The sequence below is a fragment of the Pipra filicauda genome, unplaced genomic scaffold (genome assembly GCF_003945595.2).
Source record: "Pipra filicauda isolate LSUMZ 115617 unplaced genomic scaffold, ASM394559v2 scaffold165_size2600900_pilon, whole genome shotgun sequence".
Classification (NCBI taxonomy): Eukaryota; Metazoa; Chordata; class Aves; order Passeriformes; family Pipridae; genus Pipra; species Pipra filicauda.
The window spans coordinates 1862319-1884376 of NW_024104162.1; the positions used below are offsets into that span (position 1 = coordinate 1862319).

At 41.1% G+C, this 22058-nt stretch overlaps 1 protein-coding gene across 3 annotated transcripts in view; it reads left to right on the forward strand.

Annotated features, from left to right (window-relative positions):
* The window catches only part of CHCHD6 (coiled-coil-helix-coiled-coil-helix domain containing 6), a 109597-nt gene that overhangs the window by 50890 nt on the left and 36649 nt on the right, over nt 1-22058 (forward strand). For all 3 annotated transcript variants that reach the window (XM_039379394.1, XM_039379393.1, XM_039379395.1), the window contains 2 exons: nt 5777-5847; nt 21114-21249. In XM_039379394.1, the coding sequence (XP_039235328.1) occupies nt 5777-5847; nt 21114-21249 (207 nt within the window). The remainder of the gene's footprint in view (nt 1-5776; nt 5848-21113; nt 21250-22058) is intronic.

Here is a 22058-nt window from a genome sequence, read left to right on the forward strand (position 1 = left end):
ACCTGCAGGATAAACTCAACCATGGTCCTTCTCCCTGGCTCTGCCTTCCTCAAGCTTTGTGAAGAGTGGTATTCAATGGGATTTTATCTTTGAGGAGCTTTCTAGATATGCTACAGAATTAATATTTTACTTTCAACTCAGGATAATGTTGCAGTCATGAGAAGATCTGTTTAAAGAAGAATGTACTTCTGCCCATGACTAGTTTAACTTGCCTGTGTTGTTACTGTGGACACTGTTCTCTTTATGCTTTTTCTGAATCTTAATCCAAAATTTATGATCTCACAGCTTATTGCCGAAGGAAATAATAGAATGACACAAATTCAATGCTCTCATTTCATTATTGGTCTCTGCGGGAGGAGTAGATGAACCCACACATGAACAGCAAACAACAGAGCTGTGTTTAGAAGTTGGCTTTGGCTGAAAAAAAATCTTATTTTTTTTCTGTATCAGCAAGCTGTTTGTAGTTGCTTGCATCTTTTCCTCTGTTATCTTTTGAGAAAAAAGGCATATGAAATTTCAAACAGCAGTTTAACCCTTAACTTCTATGCTCTCGTGGTATGCTTTATGTGCATGTTTCTCTTCCTTGTTAATTGGCTTCTATGTGTATGTGCACTTGATAGGAGGGAGGGAATGTGAACCATCTCTTTGAGCTAAATGCTGGCTGATACCAACAAATGGGCTGAGCAGGAACTCCAGAGGAGTGAGCTGAGGAGGTGAAGAGATTGTTTCTTGCAGTGTGTTGTGAAATTCCCAAACTCCCTGTTTTGGACCAAAGTTGATAGCAGTGATTGATTGTGTGGGTTGATTTTAACAGATCCAAAGGGTCGTCCAGTGAACAGATCGGTTCAGCTCATCTGCCTCTGTACCTGCGGGAGGGATGCAGGTGGATGGGGTAATTTTTCAAACGTGTTAGGAGCCATTTGCATGAGACTTCTGAGTGATGAGAACGAACAGCCTGATTTATAGTGTGTGCAAACCAGCGACCCAGTGAGGTGTGGGGAAACCCGGTGGACCTCTGCTTCCCTTGGGCACTGCTGGGGACAAAGGCAGTTCCCGAGGCTGTCACTGACCAATGTTTCTCTGTAGCTTCCCCCTGTTCCTCGTGGCAGCAGCTGCATCCAGGGCACGTGCACGTTCCCCGTCCCCAGGCTCATGTACGTTCCCCGTCCCCAGGCTCGTGTGGGCAGGCAACAGTTGTGCTGCTTTATCAGGATGGCATGAGGTCTTATTTCTGGCTTCAGAAGCAGCTGGAAGCAGGAATTTGAATGTCTCCTAGCTGACATTTGATACACGAGAAGTATGCTCTGCTTTTCTTACCTCTTTCCCAAACTTGTAGTGTTTCCTCCTCGTGGGGCACACCGTGGATTCTCCCACTCACAGCACTGCCTCTCGTGCTGCTTTTGGCTCCAGTGGGGCTTGCAGAGGGAGGTTTGCTGGAAGCTGGCGAGCGTGGATGTCAGAGAGGGGATCGAAGCAACACGTCTGTCAGGTGTGAGGCAGATTGTACCATCTAATCCCCCGGCTGTCGTCTGCAGCATTTGTCAAGGCCTCTGCTCCGATTCATCAGAGCTATCACTGGCATTCATCTAGGCTGGCAGCATTTCAACAGCTGTTAATCCTCTTTGTATCTTTAAACACTGTGACCACTGACAAGCTTCTATACTCTGAGGTGTCAAAATATCTCAAGATAGCTGTGGTGATGGTGGTTGAGTTTTGTTGTTTTTTAATCCAGACACCTTCTGATCTATTGACACAGACTGAACCTGATGGAGAAATCTTTGTCCCAGTATCAGGTTTTTAATGCTGCTGCTTGATGTTCACAAAGAATTTCACCTAAGACCTGATTAATTTCTAGTTCCTCATGCATGAGTTTCTTGGTTTTCTGCTTTACATGTTACTGCAAGTAGCGTGTGTTTCACTGAAGTTGTAAGGAATGTGGTTTAATGTCAATGTGAGAATGAGCTGGCAGGGTTTTTTCTTTATGCTTCAATTACTTTCCCTCCTGAAATAACCCTGAGAACTCAGTCTTCTGCTATATTGTTTTCTTAGTTTCTTTGCTATATGTTCTGGAAAGGGCCTGGGCAGTGTAGCGAGGGTGTAGTAGTGAGTGTTGAGGTTTCTCTGCCTGTTTGCAGCCAAGGAGGAATGCTGAATTAAGATTACTCCAAATTTAGTTCTGAGTTTTAAAATTGATTCCCTTTGGAAGGGGAATTTTTAGCGCATGGGTGTTTTGGGAAGAGCGGGGAGCAAGGGTATAGCAGCAAATCTGTTGTAGAAAAGCAGTAGGGTAAAGATAAATGGTTCTGTTGCACTTTAGGCTCTAGTTATGTATTTTTATAACTTCTTGGTGTTTTTATTATTTGCTACGAACCATCATTTAATAGCAGGGAAAAATCTTTCCAACTAACATTTCTTTGTTTAGTTTGTTTGTCCTCTCTGGAGAACTCTCTCCCCATATGACAAAGCTGCGATGTTCTGAAGTTGACTCCCCTAAGGCTCAGCTTTATTGAGAGAAGTGAAACATTTTAGGTGGTTCATTCATTCTTTCTGTGTCTTTTGTTATTTGAGCCCTTATGGTGTCCTTTGGTCATGTTTTTAAACTTATTTCTGCAACTAAGACTGCCAGGAGCTTTATTTAATAATAGTTGAGGTCTCATGTTCAACTTTTTCTTTGTGAGTTCCCATTTTATCTCAAGCATCAAATATTGTGAAAGTAAATTAAAAGCAGCATTGATGTCTTGTAATTTTGTGTGGAATGTTCTCTCTTTTACTGTGCCACTGAATATCGTTTTATGAAGATAAAGGACTTCACTAAGATTACGGGCAGCTCAGACTTTGTTTCAAGTGCAAATACCACACCTTGATCCTGCTGAATAGCCCTTGTATGGGGGCAGCTCTGCTGAAGTTCCGGGGAACTGCTCAGGTGATTCCTGGCTTGGTTTCTCGTTTGCAACCTTATTATAAAGGCCTAGATTGTTGTAGGCCACTGGAACCTTATCTCCTGCCATAGTGTTTTAGGTAAAATCGTGAAAATGAAGCAGATCTTGCCTCCGAAGTCGTATAGATGAGGATACTTGGAAAATTATCCTCTGTAAGTAGAAACCCCAAATCACAGAACCTGCTGTGACTGTGCCCATGCTGAAAGTCCCTTCTCTTGCCCAGTTAGCCCATTTTTTGCTCATTTAGTGTTTAGGACAAAAGGGAATTGGCTTTCCTAAGGTAGGAAAGGGCCTAAAGATCAAGGAAAACCTCTTTAATTAAAGTTTGCTTGTTGAACAAACTCAGATTTAAATGGTAAGCCCCTGTTTTTATTACTTGGGGAAGAATTTAAAGATGCTGATTCATAGCTTTGGAAATACTATTTCATTAGTTTTTAGGTTTTTGACGAGGGGGAGGGGAAAGAAGGTGGCAGAGAGGTCTAATCCAAAGGCAAGAGGCCCAGTTGAACCACATGCAAAGATGTTTCCTTTTCATTTTTTAAACGCAGCAGCTTTAGCTGCAGGTTGAAAGTTTTCTATGCCCCTCCTCAGTCTTTGCACGGTGCTATGTGCCTTGTGATTGCTTTGATGCCAAACTTTTCCTCCTTTCCCTCACTGAGGTTCTTGCCCCTCCATTCAGACTCTCACTTTCCTGCTTTTAGCAGCTTTAGGATCCAGAACTAAACCACGGGTTTCTTTCCTGGCTATTTTTGTGTGTTTGTAGTTGATGTTGTTGAAGATGAGCCTGACTGCAGTGCTGGGCAGTTGAACTCTCTCTAATAAACTAGGCAAGGTTGTGCCACAACCACTTTAATTGACAGTGCAACCAGCAAATGATTCTGTTGGCTATTTTTCCTTTCTTTAGGTGGGTTAAACACAACCTCATGCTGGGTCTCACATACAACATATTTGTTCCTGTTTCCTCTCCTGCTGCTGTTTCACTGCAGAGTGCTGCGGGCTATTAGTATCTGACGGGGCTACTTCCTATTGCTGAAAAATGTTTAATTTTGCTACCTTGCTTTCTCTTTTTCCTAGTTTCTCTCATTTTGATCTTTCAGATCCAGTCCCTTTGAGAAATCAGATAGTATGAAATATGAAAATTGCTTGGGTAGTAATTGGAGAAACGGTGAGACCTATGAAGCCCAGTGGAGATAACGCTTACATCTACTTATTCACATTATTTAATTTTTAATGGCAAATTTAATTAATGAAGCACAGGTCTTGTGGTTTCATGTGTGAATAAGTAACAGCAGGGAGCTGAAAGTCATGAGGTCTGTTTACAGGCCAGAGGAAAAGGCATCACTAAAAGCTGAACTTTTCAATATAGGAAAGAGAAAAATGAATTTAATAGCGTAGAAATTTAACCATTATGTAACAAGTAAACAAAAACATTAATGATAATTTACTGGCAAAATGCATTTTGAAGTGGTTAGTCGTCCATTATTTCTCAGTTTAAATTTGTTTCCTAGGTCAAAGTTTGGAAAAGCAAAATCTGTTCTGTGGTTTTTTTTGGTATGTGACATAAATTCAGGCTCCAGAGATAAAGAGCTTAAATATAGCACCTTGAAGCCCAAGCTCTGAAAACCTGTATAAACCTTCCAATTAGCTGAGCTTCACACAACTTCAGAGATACAGGCAGCTGTTATCCCTCACTTGCAGATGGAAAGTGGTGACTTGCCCAAGATTGCACAAGTGGCAGAACCACTAATAGAACTTGAGTTATATCTGTCCTTTCCTTTTTCCAGCCACTGAACAGTATGTGTCGTCTCATCATGCGCAGGACCACAGCTGCATTTATGGGAAAATAAATGAAGGAGGGCAAGAATAGTATTCTATATAAAATGACCAAATCTGGGGAGAGACGAGGTAGCAGCTAGAACTGGCCCTAAATGAATAGCTGTCCTCGCTTTCAATACCATTTTGTCAGGTTTTTTGATTGATTATTGCATATTTTCTGCTCTGCCTTTTCAGACCGAGAGCCTTGCAGATGAGCTTTGAGTGAGGCAATTGCCTATGGAGTCCAGAGGCTTTGCTTAAAGCAGCTTTGCCAGTCGTTTAGTGACACAAGACCTTGTAGTGCAGTCAGTGGAGGTGTGCAGCCATTCCCTCCTGCTGTTCATGCTTGGGAGGCTCCTAAGTGCAGCCAAGGGGAGGAATTCATCCTCTGACTGAGGAGTTGTGAGCTAAAACTCTTTCTGTGCAAGTTCAGGAGAATTTAATGCAAACCTCTTAAGCCCTGCAGCAAGACACTCAAGACTCTGTTTGGCAGCGCCTTAACTGATATCTGATACGCCTCCCTGTGTTGTTAAAAGGGAAACAGGCTGCATAATTTTCTTTTAAAGAATAAGTAATGTAAGTAGAAGCACTGAAATGTAAAATGGATTTTCCAGTGCTAGCAGCCAATTTTGATACTTGCATGTCAGTAACTTACAAGATCCTTCACAGCAATTAATGAAAGAAGAGAACAAAACACTACCGAGCACAGAATAACTCGGTGCTGGAAACACCTTGTTTTTGTGGTTGCGTGGAGTAACCAAAGCTGCCAGTTGTTTGTTTGCGACCTTTTCCCTCTCTTTCCTTTCACGAAGTTGAAGCTTGGAATGGATGTGTTGTGGCTGTGATGCATTTTGCTGAAAATAAAATCGACTCTTAAGCATTTTTTTTTTTTTGTGTTCTTTGAACTGAATATGCTGTTTGTTGTTGGAAATCATTATTAATTATAGAAGATACCTTTGTGATGGGATAAGATCTGAGATGCCTTTAATTTTTAGAGCTGAACGTTCTATTCTTTGTTTCAGAATGCGGAGATCTACAAGCTGACATCTGAGCAGTACCAGGAGGCAGCCGCCAAGGCAGAGGAGTGGATAAAGTGAGGAGCCATTTTTGTTCTTTTCAGCAGTTCCAGTTGCATTTCATAATGCTTTGTGTGTAGCCTCTGGATATTCCCATAAACAAAGTGTGAAGTTACCTCCTGTCATGTATTTAGAGGGCTGAGGAAGTATAAGCTACCATCTTCTCTTTCTGTGCCAAGCTCGACAGAGTTTAGTATGAAGTTATTAGATCTTGCAAGGAAGAATTAGGGGGAAGAAATGGACTTTGAAAATTAATATTAAATAGGAATATTCAATAGGGTTTTCAGAATGGCAATGGAACATGTCTAATCTGTTTAAACTTTGACCCAGGGGATTTAACCTACACGTTACAGCATTGGGCAGGTGTGTGGGAGTAGGAAGAATGGCACCATTTCTAAAGCTTTCACTGTCCAGGGAAGAAAAATGTAAACAGTCTAAATCAGCCCTGGAAGTTTCAATCAAACTAGAGTTGTAATTATCATTAGTGCTTTCTTAGAATGTGTGCAGTGATTTTTCTGGCCTTTTCTATTGGCCTTGGCACAATTAGTGGACCTTTAATGTTGTCTTTTTGCCATGAGCATATTTAGTGTTAAATTCCGTTTTTGTATTTGCCAGTACTGTCAGTGCATGTGGAACAATAAGCTATATAACAGCTGTCCAAGAAAAAATGTTTTCTATAATTCTTTAATATTAATGAGACTAAAGCAATTACACTGTGAAGAGCAGCACTCAGATCTCAGTTGGGTAAACAGTTGGCCAACATGCAGTAAACTGGAGCAGCAGCATATGTAGTCCGGTTGGGTCCAATCCAGACTTTACAATACTTAATTGCATAAATAGATAATATAGTAGTGATGAATATGTTAGTGAGATGTGCACTATATTGTGCTGTCTTTATTTAAAATTATGTTTGGCAGCCAAAGCATCACATAACCTGTTGTAATTTCACATTTTTGTTTGGACAGTCAAGCAATAAGTTGCTAAAGAAACCAAAACAAGGCAGCTAACACATTGCCTGCATTTCCATGCTGTTTTCCGTAGTAGAATTCTAAATTCTCTTTTTAAATAAAATTTAGAAAATTCATAGCACAGAAAATTCTGACAGTCTTTGATCAGTTCAATCTTTTCTTGGACTTGCTTCTGCAGATATGTGGTCAGTTGTTGGAAGTATGCGTAGCGGGGATTTATCTTTGTGACTTGGTAAAGGAAGCAACTGAGACCTAGGATTATGTTCTTTACTTACTGTTACAGACTGTAACTAACCTATTTTTTATAGTAGTCTTAAGTTGGGTTCGTGATGTTTTGGTTTCATTTGGTCTTTTCTGCTTCTTGTGGAGATGAAGATTGGTAATGTAGGAAACTCAGGAATGCAGTCATTTCTCATCAGGGTTAGTAGCTAAGACCAGCACAAATGCTAATGAATTCTTTTAAGATTCAGAGAATGTGTTTATGGTCTCTTAGGGGTTTCTTCCCCTTTTCTTTGAGCCTTTATCATTTGACAGTCCCTGGCTTCTGGCCTTACTGTACAATGCTCTTCTATTTGATGGCAATATGAACTTGATTCATCAGAAAAGGGACAGATTCCTTGGGCTTCTTCTTTGAGCAAAAAGAGACACCTGCCCTAATGTGAATTTTTTGTGAGAAGAAAATGTGGCTGGGGTGTCTTGAAGGGACAAACCGTGTGGCAGCAGTGAAAGTGAGGGTGAAGGTGAACATCATACATTCTATTTCTTTACAGCAGAAGTTGCCAGCAGTAGCCAGGATTGCGCTGAGCTGGGCATTGGAGTGCACGATCTGGGATTGATAATGCCCTTTGATAACTGTACATGCAGGAAGAATCATTGCTTTACCCCATCAGCCTGCAGCGTGTGTGTCTCTTAGAGCAGCATGCAGTGACCCTTTTCAGGATGTGTGCCTCACATGGGGGTCATGATAAGGGGCAGGGTCAGGGAAGCTTCCTTCCTACATTGCCATCCATGCTCATTTGGTAGGACTTGCAGTCTGTGTGTTGTGAGGGTCTCTTGTTTGGCACCTTACATTCAAGTCTTTCTGCAGGCTGTTTATGGTAATAAATGACAAGATCCTGTGATTTCAGTGGAAGTTTTGCTCATCCTGTTTTGTGCTTTTGTAGTAGACATACAAGCACAGTAGGTGTTAAGATAGGTTAGACTGATTTATGCAGATCTAGTAGTTTGGTTGGCGGGAATAAACTGACACTCCAGCAAAATTACATGAAGAGGAATATAGCCAAAGTATGAATGAAGTACAGGTCTGCCTGTTTCTAGTGCTGGACTATGACAGCTTCTTAAAGAAAGGAAACCAGGAGTGGCACTTTCTCCATCTGCAGAGGAGAGTCCATCTCCTTCGCTCAGTGTCTCTTCCCTGGCTTGTATTATCCCTGTTCCACTGTGAAGACCTGGCATTTGTGCCTTGTGAGACCAATCTACCCTGTATTTGTTCTCTTCTGCTGTTGTGTGTCAGCGGAGCTGATGAAGGAGGGAAATAGGGCTGGGGCTGTTTCCATAGAGTGCCCTGTTTTTCAGAGTCCATGTTGAAGCAAAGAGAAGAAACATCTGAAACAAACCCCCGGTGTTTTCTTGGCATTTAGTGACTTTTGTAATTCTTTTATCAACACTTACAACTCTGCACAAGTGGTCACGTGTTCCAAGGACCGTGTCCTCTCCTTAGTGATTGTCAAGCATTGCAGGATTTAGGAATATTGTACAAGCTTTCTACCAGTGACCCTTCCCAGCATACCTATGAGGTAGGTGAGTAAACCTTCCTATCTCCCTTTCTATAGAAACAGAAGTGAAGTACTTAGTGCTGAGCTTCATATTAAATCACTGACACAGTCATTAGCTCTTGGTTTCCACTTCAAGACTTGATGCCTGCATGGCCTGACTTGTGCAATGGACCTTGTTCCTCATCTCTTCACCTGAACCCAGGCTACTCCCATCTCCACATTTCTCCTACCGCAGTGTCTCCTTCTCCTTTGTTCTGGGCTCTGCCCAACCTGTTTTTTTCTCCCAGGAAGAAGATCCTAGCAACAAGATACCACTGAGCACAGCTTTCAGCACCTTAAGCAACTTGCCCTTGTTGCTTACATGCTGTGATGAATTGGACAGTTGCCACGGACATGTTGTCTCAATGATGTTGTTATAATTGGTGCATTATTATTTTTCTCTTTTGTTAACCAACAGAATTAAAGTCAGGGGACCTAGAACTTTTTTCTCCCTTCTTTCCCTGTTTAGCAAACTGTGCACATCAGTAACCACCCACAAAGGAAGCAGCGTGTAAATAAAAAGCCAGTGCTCCCTGCCCTTCCCTTCGTTCCACATCCTTTTCTCAGTGTTCATAGAGCCATGACTCAGACTGGGTTTAGAGAAGACAACTTGCTAATCCCCTCCCTGCTACAGAGAATAAAATGGCATTTCATTCCAAGCTCTATTAATGCGCTCGCTCCAGGGATAAAGCAGCACTCCCAAAAGGCAGTGGCCAAATTTTTTTTCTGTTGCGTTGTCTTTGTCTTCTTTTGAGTGTTACATTTAGATTAGCTTCTGAGGATTAAATGTTATTACAGTCCCTGAATCTGTTAAGGGGAAGGAAAAAAACATCAGTAAAGAGGTTATGGCTTAGTGCAGCACTCCAGATTTATCCCCAGAATGCTGTTTTCTTTTTTAAAAAAATATTTCTTTTCCTTTGTGAAGGTTGTCTTATCACTTTTTTTTTTTTATTATTTTTGTAGTTGTTAATTTTGGATGCAAGAATTGGCCTGGGTGGGGGTGTGTCTCTGAAAGGTAAAGCTGCAGGAATGGGGTGAGGGGATTAGGAAGCTGTTAAAAGATAAAATTGTTCTGAAGCTGAGTTTCCCCTCTGAGATCTCCTTATAGTTTGCAGAAGTGTTTCTGAAGCTGCTTGCTGATGACTGTGTTGCTTTGCATGTTGTGCTGAGAGGACTGCATAAAGAATGTTGGTATCTTATCCTGATGGAGATCAGCCTTGAATCCAAGGCAGCTTTCCAATGGAGAAACTACCAAAGAGATTTACTCCATATGGGACTTACTATCTAAGAGTTTCATTTGATGGTCCTAAGATCTTTAAACTTAATGGACATGAGTATTTAAGGTGATTATGTTAGAGAAACCAGTAAGTAGTAAGTATCCTCCTGGGCTGAACTGTGGAGTAGAAAACCACACAGACTCAGTGAGGGTAGGGGAAGAAAGTTCATAGATGGATCATCTGCTGGGAGCAGGGAATTTATGGCTTGCTTTCAGTACTCATGGAAATGAAGGTTTTATTGAATTGCACAAGATTTTGAGGTTGATGGCCTCTTAGAATGGCAACACTAACTGGGACCTAGAGAAACTAACTTTTTGTTTATGTAGATCTGGAAAGTTTATAAAATAATTATGTGGTGATACTTGAGTTTGTTAATCTTGAAATCTACCGTGAGGCCTTGGGTATTTCAACAAAAGACTGTGCCCAGGAGTTATATGGACAGTTGTAAAGCCCAAGGAGAAGGGTAAAGACATCATAGTTTTCAAACAAAATTGCTCTGGGATTTCTCCTACCATTAGATTAGATAAATGATTAATTTAGTATTGAAATTCAGAGCCTTTGCAATAGGGATTTAAGAGTTTTAGGAAATGAGAGACTGATTATTGCTGGAAGCTCATCCACAGCCTTATCTCAAGATAGTGCTTTTGTGCCTTGCAATGATGTTACCTTCACCAAAATTATTTGGCTCCATCCCAGTCCTGTTCTTCCCTTAGTACTTGGTTTGTCTTGTTCCTTCTTCTGTCTGCACTGAGTCTGTTCCATAATCTTTAAACAAAGAGATGAGTTATTAGTAAAAGCTTTTCTGTTTCTCACTTTTATAAAGTTGCTCTTAGTAGGAAATTGGAAAATTGCTGCAAGAGATTATAATGCATGAGTTTCCTCAAAGGTATTTCAAAAGAGGGTAAAAGTATATGGGTGAATTTAAACTTTGTCTCATTTTACATGGTGTGCGTTTTACTGGAAGGAAAAGTTTCTGATCGTTTTCAATTCTGCTTCACAAAGTTTTTCACTCGTTACCTTAGCATGTAAATATTTTCTTTGTGAATTCTCGAAGGCCTATTGTTAAGCATCTGATTACATGAGTGCATTGATTTCCTAGCAAGGTATATTCTCCTATTGGTTTAGGAATATGATATGTGGTAATAGAAGTTGAATGTGTGCAATGGATTTGGGTGAATGTTCCAGTTGGACCAGATTATTCTTTTTTGAGCCAAATTTTAAATCTTGAGAATTTATTAGATTGTATACTTTATTCAAGCTGTTAAATCTTTTTTTCTGAAGTTCAGTTACTGAGCTTCTGCTTCTAAATAAGATTTTCATTTTGCCCAGTTAGTAAAATGATGTTCTAATCTAGTGTTCACAGTATTGTCTTTCTTCTCATGCATGATGAGACATGACTAATAAATGAGTCCAATGAACTGAAATTGCAATTCTGTTAGCGCTGAAAAACTGGTGTCTCTTCAAAACTGCAGGAGCATTTTTTCAACGGTGTGTTGGTAGAACTTGGGCATTTATAGAATAAGACCTGAATAGTAAAGACTGGAATAGCAAAGGAAGAGGTGCCAAAGACTCCATGTAGTCTGTTAAGGATGTTTCTCTTGCTATCGATTTTTACATGGAAAGCACTTGTTTTCTGTAGTAATGTTGCTTTTTTAAAGCCCTTAGATCAGGGTTTGTTGGCAGGCCAAATTCAGATTGTTTTCAAAAGCATGGATATTTGTGCAGCTGTTAAAACAAACCTCAGACATACTTCGTGCATCAGAGGACATGAAATATTTCGACTCAGAGTTCTTTATCGTGGAGAATGCAGTGAAAATAAAAGCAGATCTCTGCCCTCAGATTGGGAATTGCATATTCCAATGTGTACCATGGTGGAAGCAAGGTTTCTCCAGGTTTCATGGTATTTTATTGTGTGTTTACATGTAATGGGAGACCCACACCAAAATCCAGAACTTCTTGTGCCTTTGGACTCCCTTCCACTTGGCTTTAGGTGGGCAAGGTATCATGAATATTAATTAATGACCCAACTTACCCTATTTTTGTTGTGTTTTTCTCCCTCTGTCTTCAGTGTGTGTGTTGTATAGTGTGCTGGTGGTAATGGCATGGGGTTGACTTGAAAAGAACTGAGGATAAAGTTGTCTGGGGAAGCTTTCCAAGAAGAGTGGTGAATTAAAGATGTCAGAAGCAATAATGCCTGAGAAACCACTTGTTACCAGTGAATTAATGACTTGTTTGCTAATTAGCAGCCTAAGGCAAAGTTGAGGTAACACTCTAACAATCTGGTCATTAATTCAGTAGCAACTGATTTCAAGGGCAATGTTGCTATTTTGAACAGTAATTGTATTCCTGATTCTGGATTATACACGCTGTGTCCTTACTGTTGAGTCAGAGTCTCCTCCTGAAGAGATGGAAGGATGATAGAAGACACCAAAGGCAAGTACCAGTGGGGAAAATTTGGGGAAATAGTTTGTTATGTAGGTCAGAGATTCTGAATTTCTGTCTTCTGAGAAATAAGGACTTTGGCAGAACAGCTGTGGCACCTTCCATCATGGTGATCCATCTGCACAGAGGAAGTTGGTGGTGTTTGATGTTGAGCTGATGAGAGACTGAAGTCCTTTTCTCTCTTATAAAGGGAGAGAAAAAAAACCATTTCTGCCATTGTATCAGGCTTTGATGACTTGATTTTATTATTTCTTTGGTGTGATTTTGATAGTTCATGAAGTTACTCTGATAAAATAGGTTATGGAGTACTCAACCTATTGTGAAAGAACCTTGCTGGGTTTGGTTCTTTCTGTACTTTTATTTTTTTTGTTAGTCCTGGAAGTGTCTCTTGCTTGCACATCTGGGACATACACATACCATACCAACTACAACTGTAACTAATTTGACCCAAAAACCTGGCATTTGGAAGGCAGGAGCTCCTTGTTCAGGGATGAACATTATTTCTTTGGAGAGAATGAGTCAGTGTTGTGCTGCCTGTGAGTGCCACCAACAGCACGATGAGGCAGCCTCTGAAGGCATGGGCTCACTTCACCTGAGACGTTTCATGTGCTCATCTCCAAACTTAAAACCATGTCATCTGAATTATTTTCTATAAGGATGCTGTCGATTTTCTGAGGACTTCTTGAAATTACAGTTAAAACAAACTAAAACAAACTAAAAACAAACAAACAAAAAAAATTCCAACCTCCCCCTGCAAATAAAGACTGTGTGTGTGCTCTTTGAAAGCACCATTATTGATGTTCTCTGAGGGATGAGTAGCTTCTTAATGGGGATCTTTGCTGAGTCAGTGCTCAGCAAATTGCTCAGCACGGTAAAAAGGGGCACTGTGGTTTTGAAGATTAGAGCATGTGGGTAGAAGCAAGGGGATTTTTTTTAATAAGGTGAATGCTTAGCTTCAGATCCCACCTGAACTTTAACACTGGCAGCTTTATTCTCCTCTCAAAATTTGTTTTGATGTCTTTAGCAGGATATGCCACTCTGTCAGTGCAGAATATACTAATGGACTCATATTTCTGTCCATCACTGGTAGCCCTTTGTGTAGCGTGGAGTAAACTGTGGGAACCTAATGCAGTGTTTAGTGGCATTTTGAAAAAAGTAACTGCAGTTCAAATGAGTGGTCAGGGTTTTCTTTTAAAAAGAACATTTCATTAGCAGTCTGACATCATTACGAGATCATCTCACATAGGAGAAATTTACTGAACCTGCTGTCCCTTATGTCTTGTGGTTATATGAAATCAGCATATCACATCTTCAGTTACTTTCTTTAGAATACTTTTTGGGAAGGAGTTTAATAGACCAGCAGTTCCCCAGCTAACTCCCAGACCTTATAGCCCTGCCACAACCCATATATTCCTAGGGCCTGTGCTACATACCTTCTGTAGGCTGCAGGCCTTCCCTTCCTAACCTGAGATCTTAACCAGTTTTTAGATGATGTTTTTTATCTGAAGAAAGAAAATCCCTATTCGGGTCACTTGTTGGGCTGTGTGTTGTTTTCAGATTCAGTTATTGCTTGCTATATTGCTTTTCTGCCTTGTGGGAGCTGAGCCAGCTTCCTTTCTGAATCAGAGAACTCCTTCCAGCAAGAAGATTCTGACTCATTCCTGCTTGGCTTCCAGAGACCGTTTTGCTGCTAACTTTAGGTTCTTCATCTTTGCTAGTCAACTTTTAGTAGCTTGGCATCTTCAGAAAAAAATGGTGCATGGCTTTGTGGGCAGGAGATCCAGTTCTGTTAACTTCTGTATCTCTTGGCAAGTGAAGGAAGAGGCAGTAGTTTTCCTTACATCTTCCAAACTGGCAGTTTCTCATAACTCAGTATTCTACCATCATAATCAGTAAAGAGTTTACATCCAAATGTACATTGGAATTACCCACTTGTGGGGAAAAGTCTCTCATTATTCCAAACCACTTGCCATCTGCCATGTAGAATGCTAATAGGGTTGATTAGTTATTGCATTTGCAGGTTCAGTAGGATAAGGACCATTTAATTTTATGTGGTGCATTTGGTACAGTTTTTTTGCATGTTGCTACCCTTCTGCTCCCCTGGAGACCCCACAGCCCACCACCTCACCCCCAGTGCCTGCAGTGTATGGGGTGCTAAGGAAACCAGTTAAATTTGTTTGAAACTGCACTTGGCAAAACACAAGAAGTATAAGTCAAATTCTTGTAGCATGACCCATTGGTCAAATGGGAAATGACCACTTGTGTGTGAGGAGAGGAGAGTTTGTTATGCGTTGGCGTAAGATGGAGAGCTGAAACCAGCACTGGATGGGTCACACGATCTCTTTGCATCAATTTCATCACCGAAATGGAGAAGTTGTCGTTGATTTCCAAAATTGGAGGTTGTTACAGAAAACTGCTGGATTTTAGTCATTTTTCATGACAATCTGTATGTTTTAGACTTTGGATTTTCTGGGGTTTTTTTGTTTGTGGTTAGGGCAGGCTGTTTTTGCTGAATGCAGTGACACAGCAAGTGGCTGACACTTGAGATTTGGACATTTGTGTTAACTTTTGTTCTCAGTGATGGAATCTAATTACTTACACAGAAGAAGATTTCAGAACAGCATCTGTGTATCTGTGTTTGGAAGGAAAGGAGGAAGTATCTGTCCTGGGAAGGACAAGGGTGCAGTGAGTGTGTGAACTGCAGTGGGGAATTGGGTGGCAGCTTCAAACAAGCTGTCAAAACAGGAATGGAGATTGGGAAGTACTTGAGTGACAAATTTTGTAGGATCACAGAGTCACCCTGCAACTCACAGTACTTTAAAATATGCATTCATTAGGCACTTCCATGAACAAGGGACAGAAGAAAAGATTCGGGTGACCTGTTTTTGAAATGCAGCTGTCAAGAGGGAGAAAGAGAGAGGGGAAATACTGCAGGTGTGCAGGACTGTGATGCTGACAGTGTGACAAGGCATATGGGAAGGATTTAGAAAGACAGGAATACAATGGCTTCAGTTGAAATTTGGAGGTAGTGGTCCTATTCTTGTGAAAATTGTTATGAGGTTTCACCTTTTCTTTTGGTCTGCCTCCTCTTGCTCTAGACAGTATGTTACTTCTATGAGCCTTTTATTCCACTCAGATCAGTGGCAAAGCTTGATGAGCAGTGTTATGAATACTTGAGGCTGATCAGAAATATTTTCTTTCTGATCACATTAGTTTAGCCTCATGAGACATGCAGTTTGTTTACACTGTGCTAGGTTATGTAGCTTAAACATTACTGATTTTTTTTGTAGACGTTTGAATAATCTATTAAGCTTCTTCCATCCTTATTTCTCTTGCCAAACGGTTGCAACATGACTCTTCCCTCTTCCATTCAAGCCACGTTATCAAGCTGACATGCAGGATCAGGGAATCCCGTAGGTTGTAGTGAGGCCACAGTGTTTGCTTTGTGATAGTGCAGCATCCTGCAACCTATGCTGAAAGTTAGCTTGCCTGGCTGTTTGTTCTGTACTGATGAGTTTGTTATATCTGAATGAAATGCTTCAATTGTGTTTAATTTTCTGCTGTAAATGTCAAGGATGCAATAATGAGAGAGAATAAAACCTTTCTGTGTGCTGTGTATTGTGACTGTCTGGAGTTATTTTTCTGACATGTTAGAGAAACCATCAGAGCCAACTGTTACCCAAGGGAGGATGCAGTTTTACAGGTCAGTTAACCACTTATTGGGTTTTATATATGTACAGTGCAGCATGGCAGCACACCACATTTATGTGACCAAAGCATCACTGAGCTTAGTCTGAAGTGTGTGTAATGGACCCTGGATGTATAAACGTACCCACCAACTATATGACCCGTCTCTGATTCCTTCCCAACATGCAGAAAGTGCTGCTGTGTGCCCTGGGTTTTGCTCACAGTGCTACCCATGTACCTCATTGCTGATCTCTGAGCCTGTCTGCACTGTAGTAACAGTGGTGACTAATGTGGTTTGCTCAAGTTAGCTCTGACACTGGTCTTAGTGAAATAATGCAGCAGAAAGCTAATCCAGTCTTTGGATTTGATAGCCCACAGGAAATTCCAGGTTTCTACCCCATTTAGGTTGCTGCTTGAGCTGTGTACTGGAGCCAGCTAATAAGTTGGCTTATATGAGGGACCCTGCATGTCTTTGTTTTTCAGTTTCTGAGCAGAGGTATCAAACTGTCTAGTTTTAGATACCATCAGTCTCTATCTCAGGTTTTTTCTCAGCTTAAATGGTTTCCCAGAGTAAAATGTAAAAAAGAAGATCCTGCTCTTAACTCCATCTGGAATTGCTGTTCTCCCCGTAAAGCCAAGTGACGGTGTGTTACTGTGGAGTTACTGATTTTGCACTAGTCTAAAAAGCTGCCAAGTCCTAAAGCCATTAGGGTTGTATCTCTGCTTGGCTAGTCTGATTTTTCAGCTGGGTGAAAGGACCAGCAAATATATAGACATCTTCCACCTTTCTCTTGCTTTCCAATACTGAGTCCATAATTCTTCCCAAAAGAGGACCTGTCAGCAGCAACTAACTAGTAACCATTGTGCCGTGTTTGAAACCTTCTGTCTGTGGGTCTGTATCCTGGTGATACGCCCTTAATCGCTTTTTGCAATGAGTTTGGGTGTTTGTCTTTGGAAGCTGTGTTGCTTCTTGATTAATGGATGGACATTTAGACCAGCACTTTTCCTACTAGCGCACAGTGCTTATGATGGAAATTGTCAAAGAACCTTGCTTTAACCTCCCAGATGCTTAGGACTTCTTCATGGGGTTTATATCCGTGTAGGAATGAATTTGCCAAGACAAATGAATGCAGTTATTGACTGAAGCAGCCGTTACCTGCCGCTATTGAACAGTTAGGAGAGGGTTAAGAAGAAAACCTCTTCTGAGCCACTAGATTGGCCCTGACTAAGATGAATGTCTAATTCACTCCCAGCGTCCTTACTGCTGCCAGTAATAAAAAGCTTGCTTCACATATTCACCCCACTGCAGACGTTTCTCTTAAATTAAATATCAAGAGGACATATAATAGCACGATTCCACGCCAAGCCAATATTATCAGATTGATGTCAGCAGTGATAATAGAAGAAGGATAAGTTGATGAGATTTCATTTATTAAATAAAGTAAAGGGAATACGCAGTGATAGAGAGGATTTGGTAACTCTCGGTGTCAAAATGCAGCAAGATCGTGCTCGTTCTGTCTTACCTCGAGGGATAGCGGAGAGAAGGATGCCCTTTGTTTAATTTTAAGGAAACCTCTCTCTTCTTTTCCAGACAAAGACCTGATTTAAATCCCTCCATGGGAGGGGGAGAGGAAGTTCTGAATTTCATAGATTTCATGTGTATGTAGCATTGAACAGTGGCGAGGCAAAGGTTTCTTTCTTCTCTGTGATAGGGGAGGCACTACTAATGAGTTTAATTTCTAGAGTCATCTTTTTCTTTTTCTGACCTGTCATCCTTTCCTCCTCCTTTAAACAGATGAGAGTGTGTCTTTTTGGTTTAATCTTTCATATTCTGTATGTCCTGCATTTATTTATTTCCATGGTATTGTCAGAGCTCTTCTCCCAGACTTCCCTGTCTGCAGATATTGCCCCTCCTAGCCCAGCCTTTCTCTCTTGCCTTTTTTCTAGCTGGTGTCAACGAGCCTCTTGGACCTGTTGTAGTGGCAGCAGTCAAACCTGTTTTATTCTAGACAGAAGCTAATTGTCTACCTCATTTGGTGGTGGCATATTATGCTTAAAACTGTGACCCACTTTAGATGATAGGTCAAAGCATACAAGTCTTCTGCTCTTCTTGTGTACAAACCTTATCTCTTCCTCGCTATTTTCCTTCAAAAATAATAAAACCTCTCAAACAATGACATATCAACAGCAGTGTGGTGGAATGTCCAGAAGATGAATTTAGAATTTTTAAGGATTGGTTAGTGCCAACAGCCTTGAGCTGGGCTGAGGGTGAAGGGAGATAGTTGACTAAGGTCCAAATCCAACCAATATGTTGTTGCACTCAGCAGAGATATTGCTGGTTGGACACTGCTGGTTTAATTCTTTTTTCTTTCAGGTATGTTCAAGTAAAGCCAGACAGAGACCTGTAAGGTACAGCTGGGGTGTGTGTACAGGGCTGCACTTTCCCCTGTGTGGAAATGTCGCAACCTGAAGTTAAGAGACTTGAAGTGAGCAGGAGGGTGGCATCCCCTGAGTCAGACAGGGCAGGAGTTGTGACTGTTGTGCCAGGAGGAAAGCACCTCGAGCAACTGTTTACCAGAGCAGTTCAGATACCCCTTTCCAGTCCAGACGGGTACCAGAACTAGTCTGCTGGACATGGGTAACTTGTGTACTCCCAGACTCTGCAGTAACTTGCACTGATAATTACCTTAACCAACTTCGCAATTGGTTGGTTACTTTCTCTACGCCTGTTTTGAGAAACTGGTGCAATTGATGCATAACCACAGTTTGAGGTCTTATTTTTAAGAAATAAAGGAGAATATTCTTGCTATGATTTTGGGTACGTGGTAGCAAGCAAATCCTCCCTGCATTGTGGGAAGTGACATGTATGAATGCTGATTTAGGTTCTCTCTGGGCAATGCCTGTCCATGCTGATTGATCCCTTGCCTCTGGCAGCTTTAGGCAACACTCTGTGGCTTCTTACTCACCAGTGTGGCTTGTAAATAGCCCTGTGGGCTGAGCACCAAGGAGTCTCCTAAAGAAGAGGGCCATGGACTTTGCAGTACTGTCCTAACTTCATGTTTACTCTAGGCAGTGAAGACTGATGCCATAGGAGGGACAGTGAAGGAACAGATCAAAAGCAAGGCACAATTCCTAAATCTCTCCCTGCTGACAAGGGCAACCCCAAGCATATTTCTAGATATTTCTCAGATGTTTGTACCATGTTGTTCAGTTCAAATGAATACAGGCTGGTTTGTGGTGTGCTGTACCTTTTTTGCTCCTCCAGGTCTCTGTATGAAAATTGCAAAATGCCCTTCAGTTTAACATCGCCGAGTTTAGAAAACCTAATTTTAAAAGTCTTAACTTTTTCAATGAATTGAGGGATTTGGTGGTATTTCCTGACCTGGTATTGTTTGGTATCGTTTCCACAGTCTCACTGATTTGATTAGAGTGATATTAAAGTTAGTGACAAAGCAAAATGCCAACATTATGAGTTTCTGAAGCTCTCTCTGGGTTCTTTTCTATCCTAAAATTTGAAGATTTTTTTTTTTAGAATATGGATTTCAGAGGCTTTAAAGGTGATTTGCTATATAACATAGAAATTAGAAATGCACACTAGCCTCTAGGGACCATGCATGGAATAAGTTTCTTTTAAAACTGTAAGATTGCTGAAGAGGTGGAAGTCTGTACAGTACCTTTGGTGGTTTCTGATCCAAATCTCAGTGTTGTAGAGTGTGGCTGTCATAATGTTACTGATAAATTCCTAGTCTGTCCATCTATGTTGGCAGTAAGACTGAGGACTGAAGAAGCATCAATTAGAGTATGTCTCAGCCAAACTGTTTTTAGAGGGCAACCAGGTTGCTGATACAGAAAAGACAGAGTTGTTTTTCTTCTTTTTCTCCTTCTACTTGCTTTCCTGAGCACCTTACACAGATGTGCATGATTTGGAAACTCATATCTGAACTCTCTAAAAGCTTTTAGGAGATTTTGGTTTAACATTTCCCGTTTCTTAGAAATCTGTTCCACCTGAGAGAATGTGACATGCCCAGGAACAGGTCATGTTTTCTCTCTGCCTCGCTGTGAATGAGTGCCTGTGGTTACTGTGGAAATGAATACATCATAGCATGGCATTAATGCCTGCCTGTAGCATCAAATGCTTTGGAAGGAAGAGGCGCATTTGATATTTGGGCACAGGCCTCTAAGCACATTGGGGCAGAAAATGCAAGGAGTTAAACAGATTTATGGTTTAGGAGATGACATCTGAGGATTGCTACACCTAAGCATATGTTCTCTTATTCTCTGGTAAAACATACCATGGCAATTGTGCTGCAAATTCCTGCAATTTGTGTCTGCCTGTCTGTGCAACTGATGTCACTGTTGTTTCTGTGTTTGTGCCATTGTTGCTCGTATTGTTTTACAACGACCTTCCCCTTTATTGGTGCTGTTGCTGATGATGTGCCATATGTACACATGCACATTAGAGTATAAGAACATCATCCTTAATTGTGCTTGGGTAGCTGTCAATGCCATTTACAGAGTAAATGTACTAATTGCTGCAGAAATACAAAGAAACAGATATCTGGTCTTGCTGTTATTCCTTTTTTTTTTCTTCTAGTCGCTAGGAGGATTGCTCTGCTTCCAACTATGCTGGATTTTTTGAAGTGTTTAAATAGATGAGAATTCAATAAACTGAAGCACCTTATTCAACAAGTCTGTTCAGTTCCTTGTCAGACCGTTACAGATCTGGTACAGGCCCAGCCAGGATTCCTGAGCTTTGCCAGAAATTTCCAGTGTGAGTTGGGAAAATCATTGAAACTCTTGGATTTGATTTTTTTTTCCTCCTGACTGCAGAGGAGAGATATGTTTTATCTAAGGGTAAAGTGGCCTTCTACATCAACTTAAAGATCATGTTCCTTCTTTCTGCTAAGTACCTTGGATTTTTCAGCTGGAAAACTGTTGGTCATTTGACCCACTTTGGTGATAGCTGCTCCCACTGGTTTCTCTATTAGGACTACATGACTCCAGCACAAGATTAGTATGTGTGTTACTGGTAAAGTGGTAGTAAGTGACTGAAAACTCCTCTTCACACATTTTTCTGTGCTTGTTTTCCCTGCAGGAGGAAGAACACTGATCCTGTCTGTGCAAACCTGCAGTCTGAAATTCTGAAGTGCTACCAAGAAAATAAACGTGAAGTGCTCAAATGCTCAGAGCTGGCTAAGGAATATCAGCGCTGTGTTAGCGCAGCTCAGAAGGTAACAAAAGCTGCTCTGTTGTACTGGCTGGCTTTGCTGGCTTGTTTTGCATGGTGTTTTCTTCTGGGAAGCGCTTTTGAGAGCTGTGGTATCTGTTAGTCAAATAGCAGTCTTCATAGGAGACAAATTTTCCTTGGGATCCATTTTCCCACATTCATTCCACATTTCCCAGTCACACTGTGGTATGTCCCAACTTCACTCCCATCAGTGAGTCCTGTTGTACTGAGCTGTCACCAAAACAGTAGCACTGATGCTCTCAGATTTCAAAGTCAGTCACAAGGATTTTTCAAAGTTTTGCCTTCTTGGACACTGGAAAATCCGTTTTGCCAATGTCTGGAACATTTTGAATAGGCTCTAAACATCCTCCCGTTACTGGACTTTGCAGTTGAAGGTCTTGCTTCCTTTTGTTGCTGCATGAGGAAAGGTTCTGTACTGGGCAAAGCTACTGTGTGTTAGGAAAGCTGCACAATCCTAAAAACTGTTCATCTTGTGCAGAAGGCCAGGACGCCTTATGACTCTTCCTTCTGAGATGCAGAGTCCTAGTAGGTTCTGTTGATGCCTTAGGACAGTGGCTGCTCAGTACCTTGGAAAAATTTCTGGCTATTAAAACAAGTGAAGGGGAAAAGAAAGTGAAGTATTTGGACATTGCAACTAGGGCATGGTCCTGGGAAAAGTGAAGTGTGAAGGATGCTGTTTCCCGCGTGAGAATTCAGTGGGTCAGGTGTCCCTCAAGGGCAGGCTTTTCTGTTTTGGTTTTGTTACTGAAGGGTAGAAAATTCTCCAAAAGGTGCTGAGACTATAGTAAGGTG